This window comes from Bos grunniens, chromosome 1 (genome assembly GCF_055505025.1).
Source record: "Bos grunniens cultivar Pamir isolate PY7600 chromosome 1, Bosgru_T2T1.0, whole genome shotgun sequence".
NCBI lineage: Eukaryota > Metazoa > Chordata > Mammalia > Artiodactyla > Bovidae > Bos > Bos grunniens.
Genome location: NC_141165.1, coordinates 103,504,331 through 103,516,754, shown reverse-complemented (window position 1 = coordinate 103,516,754; position 12,424 = coordinate 103,504,331). Strand labels below are relative to the sequence as shown.

General features: G+C 39.8%; 1 protein-coding gene across 1 annotated transcript in view; it reads right to left on the bottom strand.

Annotated features, from left to right (window-relative positions):
* Positions 1–12,424, bottom strand: part of MORC1 (MORC family CW-type zinc finger 1) — a 167,544-nt gene that overhangs the window by 92,562 nt on the left and 62,558 nt on the right. The window contains 5 exon segments of the mRNA XM_086415626.1: positions 1,121–1,275; positions 3,496–3,639; positions 6,936–7,000; positions 9,146–9,219; positions 11,816–11,895. Of these exon segments, the coding sequence (XP_086271752.1) occupies positions 1,121–1,275; positions 3,496–3,639; positions 6,936–7,000; positions 9,146–9,219; positions 11,816–11,895 (518 nt within the window).

Below are 12,424 nucleotides of genomic sequence, written 5' to 3'. Positions count from 1 at the left end.
TCTTGCCTGGAGAATTCCAAGGACAGAGGAGCCTGGCAGGCTACAATCCATGGACTTGTAAGAGTCAGATACGACTTAGTGACTGAATCACTCATCATCATCACACCACTTAATTGTCAGGCGTCTCTGGAGAGTGAGGTGATCTGAATAAATCAGATTTTCTAGATAAGTTCTGCTGCTGCTACTGAGTCACTTCAGTCGTGTCGGACTCTGTGCGACCCCATAGACAGCAGCCCACCAGGATGCCCCGTCCCTGGGATTCTCCAGGCACGAATACTGGAGTGGGTTGCCATTTCCTTCTCCAGTGCATGAAAGTGAAAAGTGAAAGTGAAGTCGCTCAGTCATGTCCGACCCTCAGTGACCCCATGGACTGCAGCCTTCCAGGCTCCTCCATCCATGGGATTTTCCAGGCAAGAGTACTGGAGTGGGGTGCTATTGACTTCTCCTTTTTACATTTCTAAGTGTATACAGTGATTTTTCTTCTAAATCTTTCTGTAATTAACATATTCAAGACTTGTCAGATATACAAAACAGGGTTTAACATATCTACAATTATTCAGGGTCAACAATGATTACACTATAGAAAGATTGAGGGGAAGAGAGGGAGGATGAGATGGTTGGATGGCATTACCGACTCAATGGATATGAGTTTGAGCAAACTCCAGGAGACAGTGAAGGACAGGGAAGCCTGGCGTGCTGTATTTCATGGAGATGCAAAGAGCTGGACACAACTTAGCTACTGAACAACAACAATAGGAGCTGCTTAGGTCTGTGTGGGACTCTGCATTCCTATACAGTAGAGTCCTAGAGTGTCCTTTGGGTGGTTCTCAGCTTATTCCCAGCAAACTTCTGCCCCCTTCCTACATGATCAGCTGCCATTGCATACTGCTCTCTGATCACCCTCCTCTTATAATTTTTAACCTGCTGCCTTCTTTTTCATGTAATACTCTAGGGAAGATTCTAACTTCTTTCCTATTTCCCCTTTGTTTTATTAATTCAGGTACTCTCTTTCAGGCTTTTGGGTTACTGTCTATCTGAATCAGTACAATCATTCCAGCGTGCAGACATCATCAATTTAATCCCCATTAAGCATCTCTTATCATGGCTACTGAATACTCACTGATCCCGGTGTCCTTACAGTACTGGACCAAGTATTGTCCCATAACTTTTAGAAGATGATTATACTCATGGACATTGAGAAATTCCTGCTTATTATGGGATGGTTCCATGATCTCCAAGGGTATATTAACAATTCCAACTACACCTTCACCGAGTCTGGAAGAATAAATACATATATAAATTACGTGAAATTAAGCTAAGAAAACAGAAAAGGCTAGTATTTATCTTTCAAAATCAATTAAAAAAATAAATTCAGTCATTTGGTCCAAAGCATGTCAAAGTTAACAAGTTATAACTGTACTTTTTAATGTAAGTCTATGGTCATTCCAGTTGTGTTTGGTCCCATAATATAAAATTTCTTAATATGTCATTACTGAATTAATATGACTTCTTTTTTAAACCTATAACCTGACATGGGGAGTCAGAGTGAGTAGGGAAATGAGGCCTTGAAGCAGTAAACACCCCTAACAATCCCTTGCAGAGATAAACTGACACAGTCGTCTTAACAATACAGGCCAGACAGTCGCTTTTTATCATCCTTGTTTCACCTGTCAGGTTGGATTTCTCCTCATCATTGCAGAGGTCCACGGGTGCTCAGTGAAATCTATTAAGGGAATATACACTGTACTATCTGAGAAAGGAATAGCCTGATGGATAAACTTGATTTTTTTTCACATTTCAGCAGCTCTTGATGTATGTGGCTGGGCTCTTCTGCTTAGTGCTGTAACCTGATTGGGGAAAAGGCATCCAGAAATCGGGCTTTTCAGGGGCTCCCAGGGCCTGTGCCTACGACTGGTGCACAAGCCATGCCTTCCCAATTTGGGGCTTTCCATCATGTTTTCCATCACTTGCCCTTTCCACCCTGCCCTTCCTTCAACTCTTCATTCTGTAAGCCTAAATTTGGGCATCATTTCTTCCAGGAGACCTAACTTAACTTTCCCAGGTTTGGTTTACTGCCCCTCCTAAGAGGCTCTTTTTGCACCTGGTCCTTGCCTATAACAGATATTTGTTTGTTCATTTATCAATTCATTCATGCTCAGCACCTGGTCCCATGCCAGAAACCAGGAATATGTTATGAATAAGGAAGATAAGGTCCCTGTTTATGAGTTTTCCCTTCTATTAAAGGCTGAAAGCCATTACGGGTGACAAGGTAATTTCAGATGGTATAAGCGGTGTAAGCAAAACACAGCAGGTGCCATAATACGTGAAGAGAGATAAGGTGGAAGGAGTGATGTCAGAGGCTAATTTTAATTAGATAGTCCAAGAGACCTTCCTGTGGAGCAGATTTCAGAGCTGATGCCTGAGTGACATGCTAGGACCCTCAGTAAGAAGATCTGAGGACAGAAGGTTCAATGCAGAGGGAAGAGCAAATGTCAAGGCCCAAAGGTAGAAACGAGTTTAGGATGTTTGAGAAACAAGATGCCTGCCAGCGTGCAGGGAATGCTGTCAGAGGGTGGTATCGAAACAGGTGCTCCAGAGCCAGGCAGAAGCCAGATCACTGACAGAATATGAAAACCAGTGCTATTCTACATGCACTGGGATTTTAAGCAAGACAGTAAACTAATTTATATTTTAAAAGATCATTCTCACTGTTTCCACACAATATAAAAAACATGTATTTATACACTTGTCCTTCTCACTGGATTATAAGTTCCTTAGCAAAAGGTAGTAGGTCTTCACCATTCTGTCTGCAGAGTTTGGTACAGTGCCTGGCACATGGTACTATAATACCAGTGCTTGCTGAATAAACAAATGAATGAATCATGATCTCCTTGAGAGTGAGGGGACAAGATGAAGAAATGTTCCCCTGAGCTATCCTATTGCTCATGGTTATCCTGTCTGATTCTGTAATTTTCTACAGTCTCTCTTCAGGGCTCTAAGTAATTCACGAGAGCAGCTTGTGGAGCTTCAGACCGACCACTGGGAAAGCACCAGAATGTATTCCTCTGGAATCCAGGCAGGCTGGCGAGTGCTAAGAATATATGCTCATGCAGGTAACTGGCAAGAACTCATTCATGCTGGGGCTACACAAAATGTTGAAAGGGTTGTGTTACAAGACTATGGATTTTTCTTTTCTAAAATTTCTTTACTCTGCTTGCATTATTTTTTAATTGGAGAAATATCAGCAACTTCACCTGAGTAGATGGCACAGAAATGGTAAAATTTCCAAAAGTGTGCTTTTTCCTTAGAGCAGGCATGCAATCCTACTGATACTATAAATTAGGCAGATGAATGCCTGCACGTTAATGGGAAGGGTGAATGGGAGACACGACACCTGCTCCCATTATGATTAATTACTCATCTAACTCCAAAGACAGGATCCTACCACACCTTCCCTCATCCTGCCTGTGCCTCTGAAAACAAAAACATACTTACAAGGACTTCAGTTTCAACTGTGGGCCGACTTTCTCATGCATTTTGATCAAGCGGTTACTGCTATAAATGAACATCCCAGCTTGGCTTCGGTTTTCTATGTTCACACCAAAGAACAGGGTGAGTGTCCTTGCTTTTTTTAATTCTCTAGCATTACATTTAGAAAGTTAAAAAAAAATCATTAAGTAAAAATATATATTTTACAAACTAATAATAATTAAATAACTCAGAAGGTAAACATAAAGGAACTATACACACACACACACACACACACACACATATATATATATAAAATATCCAGGTATTTTGCAAAACCTAGTTGGCGCATTCAGTATCTCTCTATAGCCAAGCATTTTGCATAAACACGATCAGCAATAACCATACCAGTAAAACATAAGCATTCCTTTATTCACAAATGAGTTTGCCAATTTAAATTTATAAGAACTAGAAAGTCAGCAGAATCATGAAACATTAACTGGCCTAAATGTACATTGCAGCATTTTTGAAAAATAATCATCTGACCATGTGAAAATGTAGGTATTTCTAACACTGAATGTGATTTCTAACGTTTAGCATGTTCTCAAACCTCTAAATATTCTACACAGATTCAGTTCAGTCGCTCAGTCGCATCTGACTCTTTGCGACCCCATGAACCACAGCACACCAGGCCTCCCTGTCCATTACCAACTCCCGGAGTTCACCCAAACCCATGTCCATTGAGTCGGTGATGCCATTTAACCATCTCATCCTCTGTTGTCCTCTTCTCCTCCTGCCTTCAATCTTTCCCAGCATCAGGGTCTTTTCAAATGAGTCAGCTCTTGGCATCAGGTGGCCAAAGTATTGGAGTTTCAGCTTCAACATCAGTCCTTCCAATGAACACCCAGGACTGATCTCCTTTAGGATGGACTGGTTGGATCTCCCTGCAGTCCAAGGGACTCTTAAGAGTCTTTTCCAACACCATAGTTCAAAAGCATCAATTCTTCGGCGCTCAGCTTTCTTTATAGTCCAACTCTAACAGCCATACATGACTACTGGAAAAACTATAGCCTTGACTAGAGGGACCTTTGTTGACAAAGTAATGTCTCTGCTTTATAATATGCTGTCTAGGTTGGTCATAACTTTCCTTCCAAGGAGTAAGCATCTTTTAATTTCATGGCTGCAATCACCATCTGCAGTGATTTTGGAGCCCAGAAATAAAGTCAGCCACTGTTTCCTCATCTATTTGCCATGAAGTGATGGGACCATGCCATGATCTTAGTTTTCTGAATGTTGAACTTTAAGCCAACTTTTTCACTCTCCTCTTTCAGTCTCATCAAGAGGCTCTTTAGTTCTCCTTCACTTTCTGCCATAAGGGTGGTGTCATCTGCATATCTGAGGTTATTGATATTTCTCCTGGCAATCTTGATTCCAGCTTGTGCTTCATCCAGCCCAGCATTTCTCATGATGTACTCTGCATATAAGTTAAATAAGCAGAGTGAAATATACAGCCTTGACGTACTCCTTTTCCTATTTGGAACCAGTGTGTTGTTCCATGCCCACTTCTAACTGTTGCTTCCTGACCTACACAGATTGGAATGTGCCAAAAGATATTCTTCAGTTTTCTTTTTCCATATTCAAAGTAAATCAGAGTTAATGAAGCATGTTTACAAGGACAACAGCTTCTGTTTTTCTGACTCTATCTGCTGTACTATGTTTTATGTGACATTTGCATTAAAAGTATAAAAGCAGAAATTAAGAGACAGCAGAATACACAAGAAACCATCATAGGAGCAGGAGGCTGAAAAGCACTTGCATGTAAGAACCAGAAAGAGGGGCATGACTTCAAGTACAAGCTCATCTTTGTAATAACCATATGACTATGGATGAGCCACTTCAACTTTTCGTCTGGTCTGAAAAATGGGAATTGTATCCGTCTAGCCACTTGGGATGCCATGAGGATTAAAAGAGATGATATTCAGCATGAATCTGGAAGACTTTAGGTGCGTGGCAAATGTCATTCTCCTTTTCCACCAAGAATGGTATCAAACATAGTTCTTTCCCTCCACTCATCCTGTAGCTCCCCTCATTCCACAGAAACAGCTTCTTTCTTTTCAAATTCATGATCATGGGCTATTAAAAGTAATATAATATACTTGCTGGACGGATTAAATATATCTATCATTAAAGGACAATAATAAAGCTTCAGCAGTCCTTCTATGTGGATGTAATGACAGAGATTAGACATTATGACATTAGATTTTTTGAGGGAGTTACTGACATGAATATATTATGTATTTTTAAATGCACAAACATGTAGGGTTAAATATATATGAATCAAACTTTTTCTCAAAAATGTCTACTCTATAATTAGATCCCTGCTGTTTAACTAAAAAGAATACTGATTTTGTAAAGAACCCCAAAACAGAGTATTAGAGGGTATGATGTAATCACTCTGTGATATGGCATACTGATTGTCTTCAAATATTAAAAAAAGCATTTTGCTATAAAAACAAGTCCACTCCAACTAGCATTATTATAAAATATAGGTTGCTCACCTTTTATGTCTATCATTGTGATAACAAAAAAGTCATCAACCAGCTCTTTCTTTCTGAAGACTTTAAAGTGGCCTTTGCTTTTCAGTAAAGAATCCTAAGGCAGTTATTTATTGTTTATTTTGATACATGCATACTTAACAGTTCAAATTTAAGTTGTGAGGAAAGTTATGGTTATATAGTGGGCTTCCCTGGTGGCTCAGACAATGAAGAATCTGCCTGCAATGCAGGAGACCCAGGTTCAATCCCTGGGTTAGGAAGGTCCCCTGGAGAAGGGAATGTCAACCCACTCCAGTGTTCTTGCCTAGAGAATCCCATGGACAGAGGAGCCTGGTGGGCTACAGTCCACGGGGTTACAAAGAGTTGGACTTGACTGAGCGACTCACACACACATGGTCATATAGCACATCACAATTCACATATACCAGAACATGCTGAAAACCAGTAACACGTCCCTAAAAATTTATTTGTAAAAGTTACCACAGTTTTCGAAGTCTGGCTTAACTTGGACAACAGCTATTATTTTCAGTTTAATTTGTTTGACACCCGAGCTGGACAGCAAGTCAACCTTACCAATGTAAACAATGGTTTTGTAATACAGGCTTACTATTTTTATTTTAATTGTATATAAGTGATACTTTTACCTGAAATATCATCCATCTTAAATTGAAAGCAGTACTGGAAGATGGAAGAAACTGGGACTAACCATTCAGAGTTCAAATAGCAGAAGACATAGAGAAAGTGAAGCTGCCAGCTGACCCCCTGAGCAGTTCACTTCTTCATCATAAAATGATGAATAGCATAAAATGTCACAGGCTAAGGAAGAGAAACTGTCATAATAATGACCAAATCTGTCGACAGTGAAATCAGAGTTTCAGGGGGTTCCAACAAACAGAAAATCTCCTGTCTTACCTCTGCTTCTCTTGAAGAACCTTCTGCTTTGCTTTAACATCTTCCAGAGCTTTTTGTAATACATCCTAGAAAAGTACATTTGGTTACGAGAGAACATAATGCCATTAAATTAATGAGAGCTGAGTTGATATTTATTATCCTATTATCCAGAGGTTTCACAAGGGTAACAGTGACAGGTCACACTGCCTAATGCAATTCTACCACAGTAAGTACTCAATAAATACTTGATAGATATGAAGTTCCAACAGCTAAGAAGACAAACCAAATCCAAGCCCACAGTTCTCTTTTTGCGCATATTCCAATGTCCTCTCTGTCTTTAGAGAAAGAGCCACTGCTCCCTTTAAAGTCACAATGGCTTTCACACAAACAATGTGAAAACCTGGGGAAAGTCATTCCATGTACCTGGCCTTTGTCTGTGAGAATGGACAATGCTTCATCATGTGATCTATCACTAAGGCTTTTTTCAGGAAAAAACAGAAATTGTGACTACAAAATTTTATCAAAGGCCAAAAGAAAATGTCTCCTCTCTATCAAGTGCCATACAGTCCTCACTAATACTCCCCAAACTTTCCCCTTATAGAATATCCCATCCCTGGATTTTCTCCCTTTCAGAGTGCCTCCATACTAGTGCCTGCCTGTCTTTCTTTTCTTCTAACTTGATATATCAGCTCATTCCTAACTCTATCTCTAGTATCTTCCCTCCAGTCAGGCAGAAAAGAAATAATGCATCATCACTATTTCACAAATAAGAACAAACTTTTAACATGCTCCATCCACCTGATATGAAAGATGGGCATCTGATTTGATGGGTAGACCACGGAGTGAACCTATTTTCACTGACTTGTAAAAGAAAATGGTAAATGCTTGGTAAGTATTGCACTTCAAATTCAACCACTCAACTGCCTAGAGGAATTTAAGAGGTCAAAAGCTGAGGTCATTCTGCTTAGCTCTCTTCTCTGAGTTAAAGAAGTCAGTGCACATCAGAGCAACAAAGCAAGTTGCTCAAAGACGTCCCCACCTTTTCTGTCAATGGACTTAAGAGCACAGAGCAGAGAGGTGGTGAGAGGTAATGGGCTCAGGCAGGAAGAAAGGGAGGTCCTGACCCATTAGAAAGCGTCTGTTTCTCTTGTCATGCAAATACATGAAGCTAAGGAAATTGATTTTTTTTTAAGAGACAAAATAAAGCTTAAACTTTTCTTTAAAAAATCTGTAACAATAAGATAGGTCTACATTTACCTTAAAAAAAGTGAAAAGAAATAGGTAAAAGAGTTTTGGGAAAACCATGGAGCACTTTGGGGAATTACCATGTGCTACTCTCTGACTTCATCCCGTATTCATGACAGTTAGATATGAGAGCTCTTCCTCACACACAGCCTTGGTCCTTGAAAGTTTAAGAGCAAATTACAGAAAGAATTCCTACACTGAGACTGTAGAAGAGGAAGAAGGAAGGGTGAAGTAAAGCATTTTTTTCTCCAAACACCTCCTTACCCCATGCAAGCAAAGAAATATGCCAAATGATAAATATGCACCACAGTAGAAAGTCTGGTACCGTATTTTTGGTAAAAGTTAGCAAACTTACATGTCCTGCAGCAACATTCTTTTTCTCTTAGTTGCTATGTATTGTAATTAATAATAACAGTTCTTTACAACCTATCTTACTCATGGGCATATTGCAAGGATTACAGAGAATGTTTATGAACTGTGTGGAATAACTCATAAGAAAAGAGTTTTGCAAGCTGGAAGCACTGTTATTAATATTCATAATTATAGTATATAACTCCTGGCAGTAGAAAGAAGGATTGCTTATTAGTGTTCTCTTTGCTCTCCCCATTCATTTAGGTCCATAGGGAGCTATAATTTGAAGAGATATTTTCAGGGAGACTTGATAGGCTAGTTTTTTCTTTTAGCTTTTCATTATTTTCTCCCTTTCTTTATACTTTTTCCTTCATTTTAAAGAAATGAGTTGTGATGTCCTTCCCCACTGTTTCCAATTCACCCCACATTTAGTTCATCTTTGCTCTCAATCTCAGCCTTTCCCCAACTTGCTGAGTCTCCTCCCCTTTCTCTGCTCTCATCTGTCTACCTTGTGTTAAAATGAACTTAATCTCCTCAGCTTGGTTAAAGGTTTAGGAAGTAAGTGATAAGAGACAACTATGTACAGGAAAAAGCAAATGGCCCTGTTTGCCCTTTAAGAAGACTATATGTCATACCTTGGCAGAGGAAGACAGAGGAGTTCTGTCAGAGTGGTTTACTTTGATTTGTGCTTCTTTCAGGATGAGTTCAGCTAGAAACAGAAGCAAGATAATTTAATAAAATGAAATTATTTCAAACATCTTTAAATGAATATTACATATACATAATACATACATGACCAATAAGAATGGCTTACAGATAATAATTTCAGAAAATTCTATATTCCTTCTACAGCCCTCACACATTCCAAGGTTAGGTAGCTATATAGTGTTTCCTCTAAGGCATGACAACTTACAGAGCATACACTTGTTGTCATTTAGTTGCCAACCCATGTCAGACTCTTTGCAACCCCACGGACTGGAGCCCACCAGGCTCTCTCTGTCCATGAGATTTCCCGAATACTAGAGTGGGTTACCATTTCCTCCTCCTGATCTAGCAATCAAACCTACAGCTCCTGCCACCATCTCCTGCATTGTGGGTAGGCTGTCTATGTCTGAGCCACCTATACATATACATACAAATTCAAAAGTCATGACTGAATGTTTGGTTGACTGAAACTCTCTAAAATCCATGAAATATGGATTCAGAGCTACTCCTCACTCTTGGATCACTGGGGAAGGATGACTTTGTCCTTTTGTGGGAGGACTGATTGTGTATAGCATTCTGTCTTAAAGTAGATGTAACATCAGTCTCTAAAATTATCTAACTCTGCAACGGAACAATGGGGGTTTCTTTTTTTTTTTTTAATTTGGCTGTGCTGGGTGGTTGTGGCACATGGGATCTTTAGCTACGACATGTGAACTCAGTTGTGGCATGTGGGATCTAGTTCCCTGTCCGGGGATCGAACCCAAGTCCCCTGCAGTGGCAACACGGAGACTTAACCACTGGACCATCAGGGAAGTCCCTGGGGTTTTCTGATGCACATCAATCTAGTTTCAAGTGTGTCCTTAGAATTTAATTATTTTTGTAATAATAAGTAACATCATATTTAGACAAAACCAAAGATGGGAAATGTGTTATAAAGTTCCTGAGAGGGAGGAATTACATTTGACTAATTGTGGTTATTCCTGCAATGGTGAGAGCAGCGTTCAGTTCAGTTCAGTTGCTCAGTTGTATCTGACTCTTTGCCATCCTATGGACTGCAGCATGCTAGGCCTCCCTGTTCATCACCAATTCCTGGAATTTACTCAAACTCATCTCCATTGAGTCCATGATGCCATCCAATCATCTCATCCTCTGTCGTCCCCTTCTCCTCCCACCTTTAATCTTTCCCAGCATCAAGGTCTTTTCCAATGAATCAGTTCTTCACATCAGGTGGCCAAAGTACTGGAGTTTCAGCTTTAGCATCAGTCCCTCCAGTGAATATTCAGGACTGATTTCCTTTAGGATGGACTGGTTAGATCTCTTTGCAGTCCAGTAGACTCTCAAGAGTCTTCTCCAACACCACAGTTCAAAAGCATCAATTTTTCAGGGCTCAGCTTTCTTTACAGTCCAACTCTCACATTCATACATGACTACCAGAAAAACCATAGCTTTGACCAGACATACCTTTGTTGGCAAAGTCAAGTCTCTGCTTTTTAATATGCTGTCTAGGTTGGTCATAACTTTTTTTCCAAGGAGCAAGTGTCTTTTAATTTCAAGGCTGCAGTCACTACCTGCAGTGATTTTGGAGCCTCCCAAAATAAAGTCAGCCACTGTTTTTCCAGTGGTCATGTATGGATGTGAGAGATTGACTATAAAGAAAGCTGAGCACCGAAGAATTGATGCTTTTGAACTGTGGTGCTGGGGAAGATTCTTGAGAGTCCCTTGGACTGCAAGGAGATCCAATCAGTCCATTCTAAAGGAGATCAGTCCTGGGTGTTCACTGGAATTACTGATGTTGAAGCTGAAACTCCAATACTTTGGCCACCTGATGCCAAGAGCTGACTCATTTGAAAAGACCCTGATGCTGGGAAAGATTGAAGGCAGGAGGAAAAGGGGATGACAGAGGATGAGATTGTTGGATGGCATCACCGACTTGATGGGTTTGGGTGGACTCCTGGAGTTAGTGATGGACAGGGAGGCCTGGGGTGCTGTGGTTCATGGGGTCAAAAAGAGTCGGACACGACAGAGTGACTGAACTGAACTGTTTCCACTGTTTCCCCATCTATTTGTCATGAAGTGATGGGACCAGATGCCATGATCTTTGTTTTCTGAATGTTGAGCTTTAAGCCAACTTTTTCACTCTCCTCTTTCACTTTCATCAAGAGGCTCTTTAGCTCTTCTTAGCCGTCTGCCATAAGGGTGGTATCATCTGCATATCTGAGGTTTTTGATCTTTCTCCCGGCAATCTTGATTCCAGCTTGTGCTTCATCCAGCCCAGCGTTTCTCATGATGTACTCTGCATATAAGTTAAATAAGCAGGGTGACAATATACAGCCTTGACATATTCCTTTCTGGATTTGGAACCAGTCTGTTGTTCCATGTCCAGTTCTAACTGTTGCTTCCTGACCTGCATACAGATTTCTCAGGAGGCCGGTCAGGTGGTCTGGCTTTACCATCTCTTTAAGAATTTTCTAGTTTGTTGTGATCCACACAGTACAGCCTATGTCTCAGAATAATTGCTCAATGAATGTTTGCTGATTAAACGGACAATAATGATGTAGGCCATATAACAATAATGATACAGGCCACAAGTAATTACATACCTCTCTTTACTGCTTCTTCTGCCTTTTTAACTTCACATTTAAATGCTCCTTTAAAAGAAGATGTGACATACAGATACTTTCTGAAACAAAATAGGAAAGAACATAATCAAGTCAGATTATCATTTTAAAGTTCACAATGCAAAAATATTCCCTAAGAAGACTATATACTCCAGAGATATATTATTATTCAGAAAAATTCATCAAGTAAGTTACATTCAGCTGTTAAATCAGCAAAGTTTATAACTAAGAAAAATTCCTTGCTTTGTAATACTGAGCAATTTTGTTTCTGTAGGGAAACTTCAGGAGAGAGACAGGAAAATCTCTGCCCACACAAATATTCACTTAAACATGTAAAATGTGATACTTTTCTTAAAAAGAAAATTTTCTATTGAACTGCTTCATTATCAAAGTTTCTGGTTAATATACCCATCCTTCTTACCCAGACCATCATTGATACTGGGTAAACTGTTTCTCCCTCTCTGTAAACAATTATCTCTAACTGAAATGCTCAAAAACACACATTAATGTATCATTTTAAACTACTAAAACATTTTTCTAATTTATTGCTCAAGAAGCCTGTTTTCAAGGTTCAGGGTTTTACTGAAAGCA